The sequence below is a fragment of the Eucyclogobius newberryi genome, unplaced genomic scaffold (assembly GCF_026437365.1).
Source record: "Eucyclogobius newberryi isolate DKJ021-1_F unplaced genomic scaffold, fEucNew1.0.hap1 SCAF_6, whole genome shotgun sequence".
Classification (NCBI taxonomy): domain Eukaryota; kingdom Metazoa; phylum Chordata; class Actinopteri; order Gobiiformes; family Gobiidae; genus Eucyclogobius; species Eucyclogobius newberryi.
Genome location: NW_027316278.1, coordinates 18,356,365 through 18,379,716, shown reverse-complemented (window position 1 = coordinate 18,379,716; position 23,352 = coordinate 18,356,365). Strand labels below are relative to the sequence as shown.

Sequence of the window (23,352 nt, the reverse complement as noted above, 5' to 3'; positions counted from 1 at the left end):
AAAAATGTTTTACACAAACACGCTGTCATTTCAACCATATCATGTGCAAACAATTTATCTTTGTAAATGTGATGGCAAGGGTCTGTTTTTTTTCTGTTTGAAACTGGGAAAACACCAATACCACCACATGTCACAGCTCATAATTCAAACAGTTAAATAGTTTTAGAATTAAGGTAGTTAAGAAATATGGAAACAACTTTGTAAAACACATCCGTACTTGCCATCTTAAATATAGGTTAATTTGGTCATGTACAGGCTTTGAAGTAGCTAATGGAAGACTACACACACATTGCCACCAAGTGGTACAACTAGGTAGGTCACCCAATTTGTTCATATAAAAACGGCCAATAGCACTTTTCCTTTCAATACTAAAAACACTTTAGTCAGCTAACTTACAATAAATAGTATTCTACTTAATAAAGTAGTACAAAAACTATATATAAAAAAATAAAATTATACAGTGAAGAAAAGTTGGGTTGATTGCTTACAGACTTGGACAACAGCCATGATGAATATAGACAAACGACTGCAAACACTAAGCACATTTAAAGTGTATCACTGTTGTCCTATTCTCCTGTTGTGATTATCTCAAGAAGGGAAGGAAAAGCTGGTGAAAAAGTGGAAGATGGAGAAAGGTGTTGGGTATAATAAGGCACAAGAAGAATGGTGCAAAAAAAGTCCAGATTCAAAGACACAGGGTGAAAGGTCCAAGTTCACTGATGGTGATGTGTGCGGTCATCAGGACGCTTAATATGAATTCGCCGAACTCTTTCAATACGTTCTCGCTCTTCATCCTCATCCAAATGATGGGATCTTCCTGCAGCACCACCTGTTGCTTCCAGTAGAGCATTGTCCGGACCCCTTCCATCATGGGACTCATACAGAAGGATGTTAAGGGTTTCCTCATAAATTCGAGCCTCTGGGAACTCCACCTGATATAAACAGAGAGCGTCTTTGTGTGAAAATTAACAAGAAATCACATTATGACAAGATATGTCGGTGTAATCCCTCATTCGTCCAGGCGTGTTCCATAGTAGAAAAAGCTTCAGTTGTAGTCATCTGGACTCAGTTTGAAAAATAGACGTTTCGACTCTCATCCAAGAGTCATTGTCAATAAAAGAATTTAGGTCGAGAACTCCGATATTAATACTATTCTGTGGTAAGACCCGCCCATTGGGAGGAGCCTTCCTGAAGTAGAAAGAGTTGTTTGTTTCAACAGAAACTCCCCCCTTGTATCTACCGAGCTAGCCTATTCAGAATCTTAATGGGCTATTAGAAACCTCTTTGTCTTTGTGAGACCCTGGCTCAACCACCCTGAGTACCTGATTAGCATCTGAATGTCCTCTACCTTTCCAGGGGTTCAGTAACCCATTATAAATAACAGGAAGATTAAACCTTAGCCCTCCATTTCTGTTTAAAGAAGGTCTTTCTTTTTAAACAAAAATAGCTTCCTTGACTCCTCTTTCAAACCATCTTGGTTTGAAAGAGGTTACTGAACCCCTGGAAAGGTAGAGGACCAGGACAAGGACATTTAGATGCTAATCAGGTACTTAGGGTGGTTGAGCCAGGGTCTCACAAAGACAAAGAGGTTTCTAATAGCCCATTAAGATTCTGAATAGGCTAGCTCGGTAGATACAAGGGGGGAGTTTCTGTTGAAACAAACAACTCTTTCTACTTCAGGAAGGCTCCTCCCAATGGGCGGGTCTTACCACAGAATAGTATTAATATCGGAGTTCTCGACCTAAATTCTTTTATTGACAATGACTCTTGGATGAGAGTCGAAACGTCTATTTTTCAAACTGAGTCCAGATGACTACAACTGAAGCTTTTTCTACCATTATGACAAGAGATACACAATACAAGAATATGTCATTTACCTTAGTTTGCTTCTTTTCTGTAGCATAGACAATGGAGGTGCAACAGACTTCAGCAATCTTGCGGCCCTGGCCATAAAATGACCAGCAGCATATCTCATCCCCAATGACATCTTTAATAAACAGTACCCTGCCATTGAACCTCAGAGACAGCTTGTCAAACAACTCAATATTTTTTAACATGTTGTCATCTGAATTGCTGAGAGAGACAATAGATCTTTTGTGAGAAATCAAATTTCAAAGTCTGCATTATGTATACATTGCAGGCATAATAACTCACCTGGTATAAGAGTATTTGTTGTTGCTTCTATTGTACAGCAGTTTGACAGTAGGCTGCAAAAAGTCATTTTAAGTGACAATTAAAATAAAACATACAACACAACAAAAAATGCATGACGTACACTATATTACTACTATTATATTACCTTATTTGATGTAGCAATAAGCCTTTGTTCTTCTTTTGAAGATGTCATCAGTGGCACTTTACAAAGAGGTTCGTAAGTTTCTTTGTTCTACGGGTAAAAGTATTCATCTTTAGAAAGAGTAAATTATGCAATGCTCATAATTACAGAGCACACCTGTAATGCTGCTGTACATTCATCAACCAGGCCCTGTACGAGGTAGTACTTTGCCTCAGCAAGAAGCTCTTCTGTCTCTCGACGACTATCTGGTAGCGGCACAGCCCCATCTCGGAGGTAGTTCAAGATTGTGCCAAAATGTTTACCACAGCGATCAATCAATATCCAGCCTACAAACAACAAAAAGAACAGCATAAGGAACTGCTGTAGTATAAAACGACCACCACATTTTGACAATGGACACCAACCTTCACTATCAGTAAGGACCTCCATCCTGCCGCTGAACATGGCCTTCAGCATAGTGTCCTGTTTAGTTAGTGTCTGCATGGTAGTGTAGTACAGTGCACCACCTACATTGAGCTTCACATATTTGGAGCTGGGACTTGAGCCTTTAAAGGACGTGGTCCTTGTTGTAGCTGCTGGCACTGCCGCGCTCACCACACTCTCACCTGACATCTCTTCCTACAGATGGAAAAGGGAGAAACGGGATACACAAACTGAAGTTTAACTCTTCTTAATAGTGGTGGCGCAACAATTAAAATTGCCACTGTGGCTCAAAATAATATAAGACAAATCTCTGAAGACTACTCTCAAAAAACACAACCAAGATGGTGCATTAAATGTATAAAACTGATGCCAAAATAGCATAGGGAAGTAGTAAAAGTGAAATAACGATAACTCGATAGAAAAAAGTTAAATCAAACCTAGACACTATCTTAATGCACAGCTATCTTCAAATGTTGGTAAGATAGCGTTTACAATAGATAACTTAATCAGTACAATCATCCATATGCTGATCAATATTCACCATAGAAGCCACAGCAGTCCTCGAAGTTGTTGCTTGCTAACGCTAGTCAGCTAACTCGGCTAAAGCTAACACACCCACTTCCTTCCGACCTCTGGCTGCGCAGTTAGATAATGACGTAAAGTCAAGCATTTAAAGTGATACTACACAAACAGAGTTTGTCTGCAAGATTTGCTCGCAATTTTGAGTTTCTCGTTTAAAAGTAGTGACCATAAAACTAACGCTAGACTGTTACAAAATAATTTAGATCCAGCTGCTATCAAATAAAGTAACACTGGCCTTTCCACTCATTTCCGTTTTGGCTGTGTAACTGTGAAAACAGTCCCCCTCAGACCCTCCCAATACAGGTTATTGCCTTGTCAACTCTGAAGCAAAAGATTATTTATTAGCTTAAGCGACGGGATGATTGGAGCTATTGCGAAAAAAAATCAAATCAGCAGCTGGCAAATTTACTGTTTGAGGGTCATTGACAACTATCCGGAAACATTTCGTGCGACACAAGGGATTAATGGCTGTGGTCAGTTAGACGAAGCATTTTGGCATTGTTTACATTTCATTACGGTGTGTTGTCTGCGCGTTCAATGCTGTAGTCATCAATGACTGAACACTAAACGCCACGGAAGTATTTACAATCAACGATTGGATGAGGAAATCTATCTTCAACTTGATGTTTTGAAAAGCCTAGCAGCGCTGAACTGGAGCACCACCGTTTTGCTAACTGCCTCAATCTATTTTACTGCATTCTGTAACATTGGCTTCTAAAATGTCAAGGTGGCCTTTATCTGTGATATGACTTCCACCTACAAGAAATGTGAAGACCGCCACATGCATAAGAAGCTATAGTAAAGGGTGAGCCACTAGGCTCAAAGAATAATTAATTTGGGAAAACATTGTATGTAAGTAGACCTACACTAAACTGTCTGTACATGTTTGGTCAATTTTAAGTTCCATAATTTTGACAATATAAATGACATTGTAAATGGATTCGTACCAAACTTGATTATTTTTCAGCGGGCACAATGTTTACTGTTCCTCAAAGTTCCAAATCTGAGTTCCTGGATAAAGCCAGGCAAGCCAGGGAGGAGAGGAAAGGACAGAAGGAGAAGGAGAAAGCAGCAACCACTATTCAAGCTGTTGTCAGAGGTTTTCTCTGTCGTTCCAAGTTCCAAAAGGAAATAAGGTGATAACACTTTGGTATTTAGGTGTTATTCACCTAACCACGTTGGATGGAGTTCTTGCTTATGTTTTATTGATTATTTTCTCATCAGGAAGGAGATTGATGAATATTTTGAAAACTCTGAGATAAAGAGAAATGCACTTTCTATTTTTAAAATTGCCCGGAAATTATTATTCATAAACCGTCAAGAAGACAAGCAGGTGGGTCAACTTAAAAAATGATTTTGTGCAAGAGTCTAAGGTGTACATTGAAATGACAGACAGAGACACTAACATGAATCCTTTTTATACAGAGATTTGAGAAACTGTGCCGTGCTATTCTTGCCAGTATGGATGTTGAAAATGAGCCTAAAGTAAGTAAATATACCAATTTCACTGTTGATGTTGGAAGCCCTCTCGATTTAAACTACTTTCAATTATGCATTTGTTCTATCTACAGGTTTGGTATGTGTCTTTGGCTCTTTCCAAAGACCTCACTATTGCATGGCTCAAACAGATAAAGGATGTATTGTGGACTTGTTGTGTCTTGCTTAAAAAATTAAAGGTGTGTTTGTCTACATAAAGTAAGAATATTTTATACTGCATATTATAATATTACCTCAAACTAATACCGCTTGCCTTGCAGCCCGACATACTACAGGACAATAAAATCATAACCTTATATCTGACCATGCTGGTGACTTTCACTGACACTTCTACTTGGCGAATAGTCCGAGGAAAAGGTACATTTAAATGATTTACTCAAAACCATACCCTAAATGATCAAGATTCAATATGGTATTGTTTTCTATTATTTTAGGCGAAGCTTTAAGACCTGCTTTAACAAGAATATGTGAAAATGTTATGGGCCATCTCAACCAAAAAGGGTTCTATTCAGTATTACAGGTTAGATATATGTATAGTAATGCATCACTGTAGTACCTTTTACTCAAGTGCAACCCCCCCTTTTTTTTTAGATTTTACTGACCAATGGCTTAGCACGTTCTAGACCATCTCTCTCAAAAGGAACTCTAACAGCAATCTTCACGTTGGCATTGAGGTCAGTAAGCTTAAATGTTATAGATGTAGGAAATGTAACTTATTTATTGTTTTTTTTTTAGACCGGTTCTTGCTGCACACTTTTCTGATAACCTACTGAGATCATTTCTATTGCACATTATGTCAGTACCAGCAGTTGTACACCATCTCAATGTCCTCACACCAGAGGTATGTTATAAAATTACACACATCATTTTCTATTTTTTTGTACAACATAGAATACACAAAGCTTTTAAAATGTTTTTATTTTTACAGTGTATGGCAACCATTCAGACACATGAACTGCTACGGAAATTTATTCTGTTTCTCAGCCGAGAAGAACAATGCTCTGATATATGTGTGTGTTTAGAGGGAAGTCATACCCTCTGTTTACTAGGTATTGTACATTTGATAACATTGTGATCACAGAGCTATGTTGTTATAATGTACTGGTATGCTGATGCTTTGTATTTTACATTTCAAGGAAATCTCATTCACTTGGGATATCTTAATGAGAGAGTCCTGGAAGAAGAGGCAAGTCATTTTGTGAAGGATCTGACTGACATGTTGTCATACTGTCAGAGATATGTCTCTCAAAAGAAGTCAAATCTCACTCACTGGCATCCAGTCCTGGGCTGGTTCTCACAAAGTGTTGACTATGGGTATGAGGGAAAGTCATTGTTGGAGGTTATAATACCTGTAGTTAGATGTACCCTGATGTTCTATTTCCTATTTATGTTTTTAGCTTAAACGAGTCAATGCCACTGGTGACTAAACAACTTCAAAACCTGTGGGGCGTTTCAATTATTCGAACTCTCTTCAGTGATGTGCTCTCCAAAAAACTGGAGAGCCAAGAACCCACTCCTCCACCACCCCAATCACCTCAACCAAGCACATCACAAAACAATCTACCAGTTAAAAGTGAGTTTGGCAACATTTTTGTAATATTCATATTTTAAATGATGCACTATGCAACATTCCTGGTGGCGCTTGTCTCAATTGCTTTGCCTTGGCTCTCACTGGTTATATACAGTTTAGCATTAAACACATCTATCTTGCATTTATTCAATTATAGGCGCCTACATTGCTAATAACATACCTTGAAAAACACGCATTCCTACTGTGAACGAGGTCACCACTGCGCAGATCTGACCTGTAACTTAACTCGATCTGGTGGTGTCACCTGCTTGTCTCCGTGGAGATATGTTATACAGATAGGCCTGTCACAATAACCTGTCAATGATATAACTGTATAGAATTAAAATTACACAGAACCCTTTTCCGATAAAATGTATATCTATAAAATGAATAAATATCAGTTGATAGTGAGGAAAATAAGTATTTGAACTCCCAGGGATTTTGCAAGTTCTCCCAATTATGGAGGGGTCGGAAATTTTCATAGTTGCATTTCCACTGTGAAAAATACAGAAATCTGAATTGTATGATTTTTTTTTAAAAAATGATTTATTTGTATGTTATTGCAGAAAATAAGTATTTAACACCTGAGAAAATCAGTGTTAATATTTGGTACAGAAGCCTTTGTTTACAATTACAGAGGTCAAATGTTTACTGTAGTTCTTGACCAGGTTTGCACACACTGCAGCAGGGATTTTGGTTTTCCTGGCTTTGTACTTCAGGTCATTGTCATGTTGGAAGACCTAGCCACAACCCCTCTTCACTGCCCTGACCTGAGGTAAAGAGGTTGTTGTACATTGCAGTTGTCCTGCCCCCTGTGCAGAAAGGCTGTGGCTGCAGAGCCGCGGCGCGATCAAATGGCCCAGCAGTTTCAGGAGCCGCGGCACTGCCATATAGCCTCATGGCTAACCCTAACCATAACCCTAACCTAAACATGGCAGTTTCGGCCGCGCGCCACGGCTCTGTAGACACTCCCGTGCAGAAAAGTACCCCCAAAGCATAATGTTTCCACCCCCATGCTGCAAATTAGGGATGGTATTCTTGGGATTGTACTCATCGTTCTTCTTTCAAAGACAGCGAGTGGAGTTTATGCCAAAATGTTCTAGTTTGGTCTTATCTGACCACATGATTTTCTCCCATGACTCCTCTGGATCATCCAGATGGTCATTTGCAAACTTCATACCGGCCTGGACATGTGCTGATTTAAGCAGGGGAACATTCTTTGCAATGCATGATTTTAAACCATGGCTGTGTAGTGTATTACCTATAGTAACCTTTGAAACTGTGATCCGCGCTCTCTTCAGGTCAGATTCCACACCTTTCTTATCATTAATACCCCACGAGGTGAGCTCTTGCATTGAGCCCCAGTTCGAGGGAGATAGACTGTCATCTTTAGCCTCTCCCATTTTCTAACAATTGCTCCAACAGTTGATCTTTTTTCACCACGCTGCTTGCCAATTGCCCCGTAGCCCTTGCAGAGGTCTCCATTTTCGTCTCTGGTGTCTGGTGGCTTTTGACAGCTCTTTGGTCTTGCCCATGGTAGTAGTTAGAGTCTGACTGATTGTGGGGTGGACAGGCGTCTTTATGCAGCTAACGAGCTCAAACAGATGCTACTAATTTAGATTAATAAGTGGAGTAGAGGTGGACTTTTTAAAGGCAGACTAACAGGCCTTTGAGAGCCAGAGTTCTTACCGATTGGCCGGTGTTCAAATACTTTTCTACATTAACATATAAATCAAATGTTTAAAAATCATACAATGTGATTTACATTGATTTTTTTTTTTTAGTTTACTCACAGTGGAAATGCACCTACAATGAACATTTTAGAGAAGTGGGAGAACTTTCAAAATCCCAGGGTGTTCAAATACTTATTTTCCTCACTGTACTACTGATTATATTTATTAATTTTATGAATATACGGAAAATAGTGTATTGTGATTTTAGTGGGAGAACTTGCAAAATCACAGGGTGTTCAAATATTTATATAATTTTAATAATAATTTTATTTTCCTCACTGTATATAGAAATGATCATGCTACACAGAATGGCATTAAAACTCTCCAGATAAAGCAATATCATGAGATAAGCAAGTGACATGCCCTCGTAGTCATAGTGCACAAGCTAAATTTTGTTTTCATGTTTATGTTTAGACCTCTTCAAACGAGCTTTTCAGAAGTCAGCCTCTGTACGAAACATCTTGAAGCCGGTTGGAGGAAAGCGCGTCGACTCGGCAGAAGTTCAGAAAGTGTGCAGTATTTGTGTGCTTTATCAGACTGCTCTGTCTACATTAACACAGATACGCCTTCAGATACTCACAGGTCTGTCTATTAGAGGCACCACCCCAAAAGGGGGAATAATTAAGGAATTATTATTGATGTATATATGTATTCCTCAGGTCTAACACATCTGGATGAACTTCTGCCTAAGCTATGGGCCTTCATCTGTGAGCTTGGTCCACAGGGCGGACTCAAACTGTTTATGGAGTGTCTAAATAATGATACAGAAGAGTCCAAACAGCTTCTGGCCATGCTGATGCTGTTCTGTGACTGCTCGCGACACCTTATCACGTAATTCAAATGTTTTTTTTTTTAATTAATTTTAATAATTAATTCTCTTTATTGTTTATTCCAATACAATACTTACAATATTTTTCATGGAATCGTGCTGTAGTGTCAAACACACAATACACTCATACAATCACAGCCAAACACAATTGACAAGGCGAGCCTTAAAGATGTGGGGAAAAAAGAGGTTTTGTAGCAGTTGAGCCTGCATTGGGGGACTCTGTAACGCCTGAGAGCAAAAGGTTATACTCTGAGTGGAGAACATGGAAAGGGTCCTCTCGGCCTGTCTGAGCACAGACTCCTCGTACAGAAGCTCAGATTGGTGTCTCATTCCCATGATCTTCATGGCAGTGTTTATCTGGCGCAAGTATTTTGTTTTCAGCTGCACAGAAAGGATCCTGTACCAGGCTGTTAATAAGAATGCATGTTTTTCTTCTGCAGTATTTTGGATGACATTGAGGTCTATGAAGAACAAACCTCTTTTAAGATAGAGGAACTCCTCACCATTTCTTCTTTTCTGAACACATTTGTCTTTAAGATGATCTGGGATGGCATTTTAGGTAAGAATGTGATTTTTGTCAAACATAATTCCGAACTTCACATGTCACACTCTTTATATTTATTGTAGAAAATGCAAAAGGAGAAAAACTGGAGTTATTTCACAGCGTTCATGGCTGGCTAATGGTGCTTTATGAGCGGGACTGCCGAAGAAAATTCACGCCAGATGAGCACTGGCTGCGCAAGTAATGCAACTTTTAACAGTAAACATAAGAAATACTCATTAGGAAGAAACTCATTACACTTATTTTTACACAGGGATTTGAAGCCGAGTTTGTTATTCCAAGAACTGGAAAAAGGGAAGAGGAGAGCCCAACTTTTATTGCAGTACATTCCACACGTTATTCCTCATAAAAATGTAAGTGGTCTTTTTTTCTCATCTAAAATGTCACTTAAACAAAAACTAAATTAGTTTGTTTTTTTATTGAAGAGAGTGCTGCTGTTTAGAAATATTGTGACTAAAGAAAAAGAAACTTTGGGATTGGTAGAGACGAGTTCTGCATCACCACATGTCACTCATATAACCATTCGTCGCTCAAGGATGCTAGAGGTACAAAAAAAAAGACACCTATTTATTTAGATTTTTTTACTCCGTCTTCAAGCTGTATCTTCTTGTTGTTTTAGGACGGATATGACCAACTGCGAAGATTACCTGTCAATTCTATCAAAGGTGTAATTCGAGTGAAGTTTGTGAATGACTTGGGAGTGGACGAGGCTGGAATAGACCAGGATGGTGTATTTAAAGAGTTTTTAGAAGAGATTATTAAGAAAGTGTTCAACCCTGCTCTAAACCTTTTCAAGGTCAATTTTGTTGATAATACGCTTAGATCTATATATGTATACAACTGATTAACCACTAAAAAATAAATATTCTTGCAGACAACAAGTGGAAATGAGCGACTTTATCCTTCGCCCACATCATATATTCATGAAAACCATTTGCAGTTGTTTGAGTTTGTTGGAAAGATGCTTGGGAAGGCTGTATATGAGGTATGTATAATTTATTGTTCTTTTACCTTTATGTTTTATCATTTATTTGACAGGAACAATATTGAGCATTTCTGTAAATGCACCAGATTCAGCCACAAGGCTAATTTTCATCCATAGTCCCCGGACAGATGTTATGACGTCACCCTAAATGGGTTTAAAAGCCATTAGAGCACATAAGAAACATTTACATGCACATCCAGCTAGACAACAGAGGCAATAGACAAATATGTTCAGAAACATTCAGAACATACAGCTTTGTAAAGGGCATGAACTGGAGACAAGACATTACAACCATAATAACAGATACATTTAAGTGTCAGCAGTGCGCATTCAATACAATATACAGAGTAGTAATTAACCATTTTGTTAAATGCGATTTAAAATTTTGGAGGATATTACTTATTTAATGCTAATGGAAACAGAGTTCCAATGGTGTGCTGCTTTGACAGAGAAAAATGCCAAAAGCTCTTGATAATACATTTTTTGTGTGCATGAAGGGAATTGTTGTTGATGTCCCCTTCGCCTCCTTCTTTCTGAGCCAAGTCTTGGGTCACCATCACAGCTCATTCTACAGCTCTATTGATGAGCTCCCCTCACTGGACTCTGAGTTTTACAAAAATCTTACATCAATAAAGGTAAGTTTCTTTTAGATACCAACGCGGTTGCATTGTTCCGGAATTCAAAATGTTGTGTTTGTTTGTCCAGCGTTATGATGGAGATGTTGGTGATCTAGGACTTACACTGTCTTATGATGAGGACGTTATGGGGCAGGTAAAAGGGTTGAGAGGTTTATTTTTGAATTTTTGTATACAAGGTTATATTCCTAAGCTTTGTATGTTATTTCATCTTTCAGCTGGTTTGCCATGAATTAATACCTGGAGGAAAAACAATGCCAGTCACCAATGAGAATAAGTAAGTTGTTTTTTGATCAAAAATGGTTTGCTAGTTTCTAAATGTGTTATGAAAGTATGGTGTTGATTCTCACTTTTGATTATAGGATCAGCTATATCCACCTCATGGCTCACTTCAGAATGCACACACAAATTAAAGAGCAAACAATTGCTTTCATCCGTGGCTTCCGCAGTATCATAAACCCTGAGTGGCTGCATATGTTTTCTACACCTGAAGTTCAGCGCCTCATCTCAGGAGACAATGCTGAGATTGATCTAGATGACCTCAAGTATGTTTTTATTACTTACAATGTGTACAAACGTGTGTACAAAAATACACATTGTAAGTAGATGTCCGAGCTAATCAATTTCTGTGCTTTTAGGAAACACACTGTGTACTATGGAGGCTTTCATAGCAGCCATCGTGTTATTATCTGGCTCTGGGACATTTTGTCAAGTGACTTCAATGCAGAGGAGAGGGCCATGTTCCTCAAAGTAAGCATGTTTACTTCATGTACAAATTAGTCTGGAAGATTTTGGTTGCAGTTAAAATAATATTGGATTTTTTTGATAGTTTGTCACCAGCTGTTCGAGGCCACCACTTCTTGGGTTTGCCTACCTCAAACCACCGTTTTCCATCCGCTGTGTAGAGGTCTCAGACGATCAGGTAAGAGTGTGATCCATAAATGCAACCCCACCAAATTGCATGAAGCAATTGCTAAAAACGGCAATATTAAGTTTAGATTTTTTTTAATATAGGACACCGGAGACACACTGGGCAGTGTCCTCAGGGGTTTCTTCACTATTCGCAAGAAGGAACCTGGTGGTCGACTTCCCACTTCATCAACATGCTTCAACCTGCTCAAGCTGCCCAATTACAGCAAGAAGAGCATTTTACGTGATAAACTCAGATATGCCATAAGCATGAACACAGGCTTTGAGCTCTCCTAACTTTTTTGCACACAAAAAGGAACCTGAACTGACCAGTGTGGCTGTCAGATGAAACCGAAACTACAGCTGGTATTCAGTGGATGGATCTCAACATCTGAGGGTTTTCAGCCCACTGTAAAGTGTTGTTTTAGCAGCACAATCCGAATTTTAGGACCGCTCCGTTTCCACTCCAAAAATGTAATTTTGCTTGATTACATAGTGAAAGACCATGGCTGAATCTGTTTCTCAGGCCTAACAAAATCATTCTTGGACGCAACACTCCACACATTTTAAGTGAACTGAAAAGCAATACAGATGCAAGCCAATACGTACATGTTCACTTGTGCTGGTGGAACCAAGTGGTGCATATACTTACAAGCTTGGACTCATTATCCAGGACATCGGATTGATCTTACAATGTAACACTAAAGTTAATGCATCTTTATGTCTGTGTATTTAGGAGTAGTTCCTCAGAAGCACTGTCCTATTTCATTATCTCCCATTTCAATCTCTTATCATTTGTCATGAAAAAACAGATAAAGAGGTTGTGCCCATTCCATTGGCTTAGAAGTTGACTTTAGCTACACTAGTTTTAGTAGTTTGATCAATGTGTATGATGTCAATGTTGGGCAGAAGCTATAATCATGCTAGATATATATATTTAAAAGAAAGATGACTTTGTTTTATCACCTTACATTTCTGGGAAAATACACTGGAAATGTTCCTTCATTTGTATCTATAGACACAACTTTGCTTTGTGTGGTAAACCTTTAATTATAACAATACCTAGTAGTGTTTGTATGTACCTAGAGAAACTTCCACTTTTACAAAGTGCTGAGTGCCTCATGTATTAAACCAACCTTACTATCATGTCTGACTGTAAGTGTAACACATGCTAATGTATACTGGAAGCAAGCCATAGAAATGGGTAAATATATACACGTAGACTTGTTCATTCAAAAACATTTAAAACAACAACCTGTACCACTCAACCACAAGGGAGGGCTAAGTGCTCTGGAAGTTTTAAGCCATGTGGAAAATCTTAAGAGGCCACAACCTCAAACATGATGTCATGGGATTGGTTTTTCAACCAAAGGCTTGATTAGATGTTTCTTAAAATGACATTGTTGCACAAGTGTCTGCTTTGTTTTATCTGTGAAGTGTTTTAAGAGGAGGAATGTCAGCTTATTAGCCTAAAAATAACACAGGGTTCAAAGCAGTCTATTCGACTATGCTAAAAGGGATAAATTTAACTCTTTTAAAAAGAACTCTTTTAACAAATAATTGTATTATGCAAAATGCTTTTACTTTTTCAAGACATGTCATATTTCTAACTTCTAATATCCTTTGTCACTAACACATATGGGATAAATGATTACATCCTCCTATGCCACTAAAAATAAATCTGAAGGAACTTTTGTGTTTTTAAGAGAAGATACTTGACTACACTGGTGATGCGCTGATGAAACATACCTCAGAAATTTGTGTATCGCGATGAGGTTTCTCATCAGTGATCAATGATGTCAAGCCTAGACCACACGTTCATGTACCAGTTTGACTGCTAATGCAGATTTTGAATTTCCATTCTTTTAGTACAAAATAAAAGTTACTCTGGAACTATTTTGCTGTTGTTCATTTCTGTCTACATTTACCACACTTGTACTAGGCAGCCAGAACACTGAAGTCTAGCAGGAGATTTAAGTCTCACTCCAGATTAACATGTATTGAGGATTATGGTGTGTGGAGCGTGGGTACTGTTTTGAGTGTGTGCTTTCTACTCTTTTTCATTAAATGAGAAGTTGTCCTTCGAGATCAAAAGTGAATCATGAGCAGCCCACCAAGAACTTCTCCGTCCCGCTGGTTCAAAGTGTTAAGGTATGTGGCGTTTATTCTGAAAAGAGAAATAAAGTTGCAAAACTAGGATATTTTTGGCAGAAACTATTAAAAAAATACAATGGATGTAAAAAATGTTTAGTCGTTGTCTGTAGCCTTCTAAAATGTATTTACTGTGCTATACTCATACGTTTAAATGGTCACCATCTTCTGATTGGTTGCTGCTGTTGGAATTTTCAATATCCCCCTTGCCACTGGGATTTTTGCAGAGTGCACTATAAGCCCAAGCGTTACAGAACTGTTTAGAAAGGCATCCTTCAGTGTTTTTGATTGAGAGAAATGAGTGTGAAATTTAAAGCTTGTAATTCCTGTCAGAGAAATGGACGTTTAACTTGCAGAAGGTATGTGGAAATAGGCCTTCACTTAATAGAACAATGAAAGCTGTTTGTAGAACATTGTGTTGTTGTTGTTGTTGTTTTAGGACTAGACTTGGTGAACCGTGCTTGAGAACGTATCCACTGGAGTGTGTAGATCTGCTCAGAAGAGCCAGGGCGGCTTTTAAGGCCGGGCACACCATTAAGGAGAGCTCACGTCTGGCTCAGCTAGAGGCAGTGGTGCAAATGCTAGAAGAACATGAATGTGACTTTGTGCAAGTCCTTGGAAAAGACCTGCATAAGGTACAATACATTTGCTGTTAAATGGAAACATTTACTATATAGCTTTTGAAATAATTATATTTCATTGTATACATGGCTCAGCCACACTTTGAGACAGTGATGTCTGAGCTGATTCTTGTCAAAAATGAAGCCCTTTATGCCATCAGCAACCTCAAGAAATGGATGCAGCCACAACAAGTTGAAAAAAACTTGGTGAGTCAAACAAACAAACAAACTCAACACATTTTCCCTCTTTTAGACAAAGGCTTTAATGGTGTTTACTGAAGTAAAGAGATTAAAATCTGAAACAATTTCTATTTTTGACTGGTTCATGTGAGGTAATCCTTTTAGCTGAGAGGACTTTTTATTTTTATTCTAGTCCACAACGCTGGATGACTGTTTTATGGTGAATGAGCCCCTTGGGGTGGTATTCATTGTGGGAGGCTGGTGTAGTCCTGTCCAAATGTGTCTAGTGCCATTGGTTGGGGCCATAGCAGCAGGTGCAGCAAAACTATGAGTTTGTAAACGTATATTAATTGTTTGGGCTCATTTGTTTTGTTTGTTTTCATTCAGGAAACTGTGCGATCATAAATCCATCTGAGTGCACAGTTAATACAGCCGAGCTACTCCATCGTCTTATTCCTTTATATTTGAATAAAGTAAGAACAAATGTCTATCGTAACAAAAGGTTAAATTTGAACTGATTTTCATTTTCGTTTTTAAGGAATGTTTCCATGTAATTCTTGCTCTGAAAAATGATTTACCCGACATAGTGGAACAAAAATTTGATCATGTCTTCTTCACAGGTAAAGTCAGAAATTATTCACAATTTGTTATTTTTTGGTAAAGAAATTAACAGATGCTCAATAAATAACAGGAACCCGTGAGGATGGGAACAGAATAGCTCAGGCTGCAGCTCGCACACTCACACCTGTCACCCTGGTTTTGGCAAGCAAGAACCCTTGTTATGTGGACCAGCATTGTGACATTGTCACCACGGCACAGCGCATAGCGTGGGCTCGGTTTCACAATGCTGGACAGAGCTTGGTGGCCCCAGACTACATTTTGTGCAACAAAAGTGTACAAGTTCGGTTTGTGCAGGCCATGAAGTGCTGCCTTATGCAATTTTTTGGACCAAATCCCAAAGAGTCTCGCAGTTTTGGTCGCATTGTTAATGCAGACATTTTCAACAAAACAAAAGATATTTTGTGGAAATCTGGAAAAGTGGCAGTGGGTGGCCAGGCAATAGAAGCAGAAAAATATATTGGTGATTATAAACATATATACACACACACACACACACACACATATTATATATATTATTGGTTTTAACATAATATAACAATGTTGTACTTTTTGTAGCACCAACTATTTTGACAGATGTAGTGGACACAGACCTAATCATGCAGCAGGATGTGTTTGGCCCAGTGCTTCCACTTCTCACTGTGCAAAATGTAGATGAAGCAATAGCCTTCATCAATAAACACGAGAAACCGCTCTGTGTGTACGCTTTCTCCAACAACAGCGAGGTAAAATAATCTGCTAAATTCTTTAAATTCCATGACCCTCTGGCGTAATTAAAAGAGACTTACTATTGTTATGGTGTGATGTGTAAAGAAGATAAAATATGCAACTATTTTAACTGTATTTATCAAAAAGACACAACCAAAAATACAACTACATAACAACAAGTATAGCTTCATTATAGCAACAATGAACAGTTACAGATATTATATATTTGTGTCTGCTGCAGGTTATCTCACAACTAATGAATGAAACCTCTAGTGGAAGCTTTTGCTCCAATGACTGTGTCTTGCAGAGTCTCATCGTCACCCTTCCATTTGGTGGAGTAGGTAAGCAAGTCTCTTTTAACCTCCCCCTCAGATAAATATCCACGTTTTTAACCAAACCCTGAACAGGTACCAGTGGAACAGGTTCCTATCATGGACGCTACAGCTTTGATACATTTTCTCACAAGAAATCATGCCTGCTTCGAAGTCTCCGGTTTGAGTGTGTCACCTATCTACGCTATCCACCATATGAGGAGCGCACCTTGTCTCTAATGGCATGGGCCAGTACTCTGTCCCAGAGAGGTCAGGGCTGGTGCCAGATCCTGTGAAGGAAGACAACGGCAATATGAGATTTGTGAAATGATAACAATGGTTTTAGAAAATATACCGATACGATGTAACAACGATGTGTCATATCTACCAATCATGTACATTTTATTAAAAGACATAATAGACATATTACAAATGTGATATCCAGAGAAACATCAAATGGATGTTCACCAAGTCACAAGAAACTGCAAGTCATAAAAAAATATTTTACCCATCTTTTAAATCCTCTTGTAGATTTTTTCCTCTTTGCCTTCTTTCATAGCGGCATATCTGGCTACAGTGAAAAGGTAGTCACTCAGGCTGGAGTAAAAAAAAATAACTTGGGTTATTACTGTATAACTGTATAAGTGTATAAATGTGTTATTGGAAAAATAAATATTACTTGCCGGTTTAAAAACTTGGCAACATCTGGATCTGCCTCCCCAGACCGCACAATCGGAGCTACACTGCATTTCAACATCAAACTGTTTAACAATACAAAAAGCAGACAGAGAAGCAATTGCAAAATCTCATATGACTTACCTGCGTTCTGCTCTGCGGCATATGGTCCGAGCCAAGTGCAAAGCAGTGCTGCTCTTTCCTCCAGACTGTGATACAATTATGTATTAAAATAAGATAAAAGGTAAACAAAAAAAATGCTAGCATTATAAATGTACTGACTTACAGGTAGAATAAAATTTGTCAGTGGAGGAAGTTCTTCTGTAAATTGATCTATCCAGTTTTCCAACTCTGCAGTTGATGAACTGGTAAACTGTGTTCTTTCTAGAAAGGAACATTATCATTTTAACATACAGATGGTATTTTGAAGAAAACAATTCTAGTCTACTTTTGTGTTGAATTGCAAAACAAGATTCAGTTGTAGTAATATGTTTTGGGTAGAATCTTTAACCTGTCAATCTGGACTAAACATTTAAAAAGCCCCCCATGGACACATGTTGGAAATTAGCATTTGTGCTATAACACTTAAAACTATGCAACAGGTGTCAACCAATGTAACTGTTATCCATCCATCCATTTTCTACCGCTTGTTCCCTTTCGGGGTCGCGGGTGACTGGAGCCTATCCCAGTGACTTCGGGCCTTAGGCGGGGTACACCCTGGACAGTGGCCAACTTGTCGCAGGGCCAACACAGAGACACAGACATTACAGACAGTTCACGCTCACATTCATTCACTAGGGCCAATTTAGAGTCACCAATTTTGCCTAACACATGCATGTCTTTGGACGGTGGGAGGAAGCCGGAGAACCCGGAGAGAACCCACGGTAACACGGGGAGAACATGCAGACTCCACCCAGAGAGATCATGTGATGTTGGTCTGGTCCGGGAATCGAACCCACGATCTCCTTCTTGGGTGCACCCTGTAACTGTTATGTCCATATCAAATAAATTCATATTAAAATACATTTAAAAAAATCTCACTTATGTGACTGTCTCTTGCTGATGATTGAGGCGTGGCAATGTTGGAGCCCACGTCTTGTAAAATACACTGTATCTGCTCAAAATATCCAATTTGATAAGACATGTGTCAGAAATGTTTCAGAAATCTGTGCAAACATAACCTTACCTTATACAGTTGGTCTGTGAAAGTATGAGCATTTTCAAGACAATATTCTCTGGCCAAACTGTAACATAACATAGAGTTTGAGTTGGTTAACAGCAACGTTATTATCTTAATTAAACCAAAAAATTACCCTATGGCTGATGAAAGTTCATCTGTATTTCCCAGAGCTTCAAAAATTAGGTTTTCCTTTGGTCTCCTCTCTCCTGTAAAAGTGCTGGAGAATCCTTGAAAACGAATGAAAGGAAATTGTATTATTTATTGGCATGGTCCTATGTGTTTACCACTTCAATACAACCTTGTGAGTCAGATTACCTTTATCTCCAGTTTTAGTGTATATTTTTGGTATTCTGTTGTCCACCTCACTGATGTAACTTAGGGGGCGAATAGAAGGTTACTTTAGTCACAGAAACACGAATTACAAACTAACAGACGTTGCAAAACAGAAACACAATTGTACTTTCGCTTTGAAAAAATCACCCCGCAGCTTCGATGAGCGGTCATAAACATGCTTATACCGACGCGAAAGTGACCAGGTTTCATTAGAAGAGTCATGTTGATGAAGAAGCTAGCTCTGTTAGCATAAACAATTTGTTCCGTGACGGCACCTATAGTTTGTGGGCGTGTCTTGTGTATGGCATGACATGGTACGATTGGTTGCGACTGTTGGATAGCGCTGTGACGGTCCACTAGCTTCTAGCTGATTGAATCATGAAAAACGACCGACACATGCCATATCCGAGTATTTTGGCGTGCTTTTTACTGTTATACATAACACAAGGGCACTCCAGAGTTTCAAAGTGATGTCTTTGGATTCAGTGATACGTCTTTGAATTCAGATCTAGATTATCGATTGACTTTCTGGCATTTTCAGTTGAAGCTTCAGGAGATTAACGTGGGCTAAAAGTAGCTAGTATTACTAATAATACAAGCGGTGCCTTTCTGGACCAAGTCACCTGCCCTAGTATTTCAGCCTCGGAACTCTGCAGTGATGCTCGTGAAGGACTGCATCTTGTCTGCTCCAGGGAAGGCAATCCTGCACGGAGAACATGCTGTTGTTCATGGGAAGGTATCAATCTTTTAAGCAAGGATAATGCATTAATAAGTTTAAACTTATATATAAATGTAACCAGTCTTTATATCATTGCAGTATAATCACACAAAATCTGTATTATTTTTGTTTAATATTGTTATTATTTATTTCTAGATGGCTCTTGCTGTCAGTTTGAACCTGAGAACATATTTGAGATTAAAAGCTTCTACAGATGGAAAAGTTTGCATCAACCTCCCTAATATCGACACCTTTCTTTGTTGGGATCTGACAGAGCTGAAGTTACTCGTCCCTGGTCCTTGTGGTGAGAGACACACCATTGTTGATTATATATATATAGATACAAACACGTACCCTTTATTGGCCATAAGTATCTATTCTTCTGAATGTAAGTGACTTCAACGACTGATTTTAGTTTTTTTCATCTGTTTGATTCCAGGTAAAAAAGAGGTAGGCAAACTCCTCAATGCTGAATTAGTCAAGTGTCTGCGGGAGTTTGTTGGAGTTACAAATGGAAACTTGGAAACATCTAATATGGCTACTCTAGCATTCCTTTACATCTATATCTCCATGTTTGGGGCTGGGTAAGTTTGTGTGCTTCATGATTTCTAAAGCTAAGAGCACCTAATTTCTGTTGATTGGGTGCTAGTTTAATCTGTCCTCTTCACTTCAAAAACTGATGCTGAACAAGCATTGTGAGAAAAGTTGTTATTAAAAAAAAGTCTGTGTTTACTCGCATGTACCTTATTTCTGGACCTTTTAAGGTTATTTAAGTAACATGCAAACGAACAGCCTTTTGTCAATTATTGGTCGAATGTGTTTTATTTGAGTAATTATATTATTTAGATTATAAGGATTTCTATGGGACAACATATGAAAGAATAAAGCATGGATTGAGCTATCTGAGGGTTTGGTTGTGAACAACGAGTGTCATCTTCCTTTTATAGAAATAATTGTTTTTGTTTACCATTATAGTTCAGTTTGAGTGCAGTTTCAGATACATGGTCAGACCATAGAATACTGACTGAGCTTTTCACTGGACTGAACATGCCTTTCCAATCGATTTGGATTGGACTGTAACAGCCCCACTAATCAGAAGGGCCATAGTCAGAAAGAAATTGCATTACTCACATCAGATTTGGATGTTTACATATAATTTATCTTCTTAAAACTAATAAGTAACAATTTAATAATGATGATCAGATTTTGAGTTTGCATGTAAACGTGGCCTGGGCCTGTCTACGATTATTTCTATAGTGAACTGCCCAGCTTGACGGTGACTGTGTGGTCTGAGCTGCCCACTGGAGCAGGACTGGGATCCAGTGCTGCCTTCTCTGTTTGTTTGGCTACAGCCCTGCTTTGTGCAAGTGGAGCCATCGCTGCCCCCCTCAGAGAATGTGAGCAAACTGGCAGGTAACGTAATACAAAAAACCTGCTTTTTAGACTGACTTATGAAATGATATGTGGGGGATGTAAATGGTGATATGACGGTATAAAATAATCCAATCATGATTTTCTCTTGTCTCTCTTATCTTGTGACAATCTGATTGTCTAGGGAGATGCTTTTTTTAAATTCCACTCTTTGCTCAAAGACTTTTTCTACTTCTCCCTATCCACTCTTTATATTGGCCTGACAGAGAATTTTCAAAGGCCAAGTCATGGCCATTTGATATATATGACACCATTCAACACCTGGGAATGTGTCATACATTTCAGAATGGCAGAAGTTAGGGGTGTGGGACAAAATTCTTGGCCAAACCATCTTAGCTGACCTGCTCTACATGTTCTTTACATGTATATTGCAGACTTGTGAGGGGGCCCTCCCTGCACCAAGCCCTGGATTAGAAGTACCTTTTCATTCCCCTATGTGAAGCCCCTGGCAGAAGGCGCATGCTGTCAGTGTAACAGTAGAGAGTAACATTCACTTAAAGCTTTTCTTTTCTAGGTGGTGTCAGGAGGACCTAGAGCTAATCAATAGTTGGGCATTTCAAGGGGAGATGATCATCCATGGCAATCCATCTGGAGTAGACAATGCTGTGGGAACTTGGGGTGAGTTTGCCCTCCTCAAAACCAAACAAACATGCTGTAACAAAACATTTAATAATTAAAAAAATATATTTTTTATAGGTGGGATGTTGAGATTTCTCTCAGGGAAAATTATACCCCTAAGCAGGTATGCATATGGCAGTTCCTTTAGATTTGAAATTGTGTGCGTCTTTGTTTTTAATATCTAACATTTTCCCCCACAGAGTACCACTATTAAGAATACTACTGACGAACACCAAAGTACCTCGTAGCACCAAAGTACTGGTAGCCGGAGTAAAGGACAAAATTAATAAGGTGCAATGGTCCTTTTCTCATGACATAATTACTTGGTATAATATTATAATGTTGGGGTTTAGTTACGTTACAGATACTTAAGTGCATATCTCTGATCCTTTTAATAAATTACTTAAATTAAAGTATGGTGTAGGTGGGTCCTCAGTGAGCCTTAACCTTGGCAACACAAAGCATTACACACATTTATGCTTGAGCTGTTGTGATTCTAAAATGTATTTAATGTATTTGCTTGGTTAACTCACTTCATTTACTTGTTACGGGGCAAAGGTTTTACTTAGTTGTGAAGTACCCTCCTAAATCTCAGTAAAGACGCAAAGACAAAATTGTTCATTTGGATCCAGCTGCTCCGTTTTTGGAGTGTTTAAGGAATTTATTATTTCAAATAAGCTAAAGATAATAATACATTTTACTTGTTTACTCCCATAACAGTTTCCTACAATTATGACCCCCGTTCTTGACTCGGTGGATGCCATTTCCTGCACTTGTGAGAAAGTACTTTCAGAAATGACCCATGAGCCAATTACCGGAGAGCACTACAAAACTCTAGAGGTAAAAGCTTATTTCTGATTTATACTACACCTACTACATATGTTTTTTACCACAAAACAAAAGGTTCCTAAATATAGTGTGAAAATTAGAATTTTTTTATTTATTTATTGTAGATTTGAATCATTATGGTTTTTAATCTTTTTGTTTGTCTAGGAGCTCATTGACATAAATCAACACCACCTCAATGTCATGGGGGTGGGACATCCTGCTTTGGACACAATATGTCGGGTCACACTGGCCAAAGGGCTCCACAGCAAACTCACTGGAGCAGGAGGAGGAGGCTGTGGCATTACACTTCTCAGACCTGGTGAGCTCATATATATAATGATTTATTATAGTCTTTAGTGTAATAGTATGTTTTTGTATGTGACTAATGGCCCTTGATTTATGTATGGTATAATTTAATGGTAATTTATATATTTAAAAGCAGATTTCCTTGATTATTGGAATAGCTGTGTTTGGGGCAATGACACAATAAGATCACACGTGCATAGAAGAGAATATTAATTAATATTTCCCGACTTTCGTTTTTCCTTTTTTTAGAAACCAGCACGTCTGTTGTCCAGGGCACAGTGCAAGATCTAAGAGACTGTGGATTTGATTGTTGGGAAACAAGTATCGGCGGTCCAGGCATTCAGCAGCACTCGCCACATTCAGTTAAGGGGGACATTTTAGAGATTTTGAACCATTATTGAAATAGTTGCTGGACTTTTTCAGTGTTTTTATTGGCTACTCAAAGTAGCTTGACATTTTATTATGTCTTCACTGTCCACGCTCTTAGCAACCCTTAGCTGCCCTGTGGCAGACTGACAGAAACTGGACTGCCAGTCTGAAAAAACGGCCTCTCTCACCATCTTCCATCACACACCATATTCTTACTTTAATAGGCAAGTCTCTTAAACAATGCCATCTCATCCACATGTCTATATAAATGTAAATAAAACAGCT

At 38.6% G+C, this 23,352-nt stretch overlaps 5 protein-coding genes across 6 annotated transcripts; 3 read left to right on the top strand and 2 right to left on the bottom strand.

Annotated features, from left to right (window-relative positions):
* Window positions 1-468: 468 nt before the first annotated feature.
* Window positions 469-3,418, bottom strand: kctd10 (potassium channel tetramerization domain containing 10). Its single transcript, XM_072433345.1, has 7 exons — window positions 3,261-3,418; window positions 2,701-2,914; window positions 2,453-2,622; window positions 2,300-2,386; window positions 2,155-2,207; window positions 1,878-2,073; window positions 469-932 (listed from the first exon to the last, which is right to left on the bottom strand). Exons 1-7 carry the CDS (start codon window positions 3,261-3,263, stop codon window positions 714-716), a joined length of 942 nt encoding a protein of 313 aa, XP_072289446.1. The 5' UTR covers window positions 3,264-3,418; the 3' UTR covers window positions 469-713.
* Window positions 3,419-3,576: 158 nt separating this feature from the next.
* Window positions 3,577-13,917, top strand: ube3b (ubiquitin protein ligase E3B). Its single transcript, XM_072433340.1, has 27 exons — window positions 3,577-4,153; window positions 4,269-4,437; window positions 4,526-4,634; window positions 4,727-4,786; window positions 4,873-4,977; window positions 5,059-5,155; window positions 5,233-5,318; window positions 5,390-5,472; window positions 5,534-5,639; window positions 5,727-5,847; window positions 5,935-6,112; window positions 6,196-6,371; window positions 8,516-8,683; window positions 8,761-8,932; window positions 9,371-9,489; window positions 9,558-9,672; window positions 9,746-9,845; window positions 9,918-10,037; window positions 10,112-10,288; window positions 10,367-10,477; window positions 10,975-11,112; window positions 11,183-11,248; window positions 11,331-11,389; window positions 11,475-11,657; window positions 11,751-11,862; window positions 11,942-12,034; window positions 12,127-13,917. The coding sequence occupies exons 2-27, from the start codon at window positions 4,277-4,279 to the stop codon at window positions 12,316-12,318; spliced, it is 3,207 nt and encodes a 1,068-aa protein (XP_072289441.1). The 5' UTR covers window positions 3,577-4,153; window positions 4,269-4,276; the 3' UTR covers window positions 12,319-13,917.
* Window positions 13,918-14,021: 104 nt separating this feature from the next.
* Window positions 14,022-16,940, top strand: aldh3b4 (aldehyde dehydrogenase 3 family, member B4). 2 transcript variants are annotated; one of them, XM_072433344.1, is made up of 10 exons: window positions 14,416-14,531; window positions 14,612-14,807; window positions 14,889-14,999; window positions 15,166-15,286; window positions 15,360-15,445; window positions 15,511-15,592; window positions 15,664-16,053; window positions 16,149-16,315; window positions 16,540-16,639; window positions 16,706-16,940. In XM_072433344.1, the coding sequence occupies exons 1-10, from the start codon at window positions 14,470-14,472 to the stop codon at window positions 16,903-16,905; spliced, it is 1,515 nt and encodes a 504-aa protein (XP_072289445.1). In that variant the 5' UTR covers window positions 14,416-14,469; the 3' UTR covers window positions 16,906-16,940. The 2 variants fall into 2 exon arrangements, with proteins under 2 accessions (XP_072289444.1, XP_072289445.1); XM_072433343.1 differs by lacking the exons at window positions 14,416-14,531; window positions 16,706-16,940 and adding an exon at window positions 14,022-14,181 and having other exon boundaries at window positions 14,618-14,807; window positions 16,540-16,674.
* On the bottom strand, window positions 16,681-19,084 carry mmab (metabolism of cobalamin associated B). The gene is made up of 10 exons (XM_072433346.1): window positions 18,925-19,084; window positions 18,780-18,838; window positions 18,598-18,691; window positions 18,471-18,528; window positions 18,326-18,398; window positions 17,571-17,668; window positions 17,429-17,493; window positions 17,293-17,352; window positions 17,118-17,206; window positions 16,681-16,899 (listed from the first exon to the last, which is right to left on the bottom strand). Exons 1-9 carry the CDS (start codon window positions 19,017-19,019, stop codon window positions 17,125-17,127), a joined length of 684 nt encoding a protein of 227 aa, XP_072289447.1. The 5' UTR covers window positions 19,020-19,084; the 3' UTR covers window positions 16,681-16,899; window positions 17,118-17,124.
* A 154-nt stretch (window positions 19,085-19,238) lies between these two features.
* mvk (mevalonate kinase) lies at window positions 19,239-23,125 on the top strand. Its single transcript, XM_072433692.1, has 10 exons — window positions 19,239-19,533; window positions 19,672-19,819; window positions 19,955-20,099; window positions 20,773-20,928; window positions 21,461-21,564; window positions 21,643-21,688; window positions 21,765-21,855; window positions 22,285-22,404; window positions 22,558-22,711; window positions 22,948-23,125. Exons 1-10 carry the CDS (start codon window positions 19,456-19,458, stop codon window positions 23,097-23,099), a joined length of 1,194 nt encoding a protein of 397 aa, XP_072289793.1. The 5' UTR covers window positions 19,239-19,455; the 3' UTR covers window positions 23,100-23,125.
* Window positions 23,126-23,352: the final 227 nt, after the last annotated feature.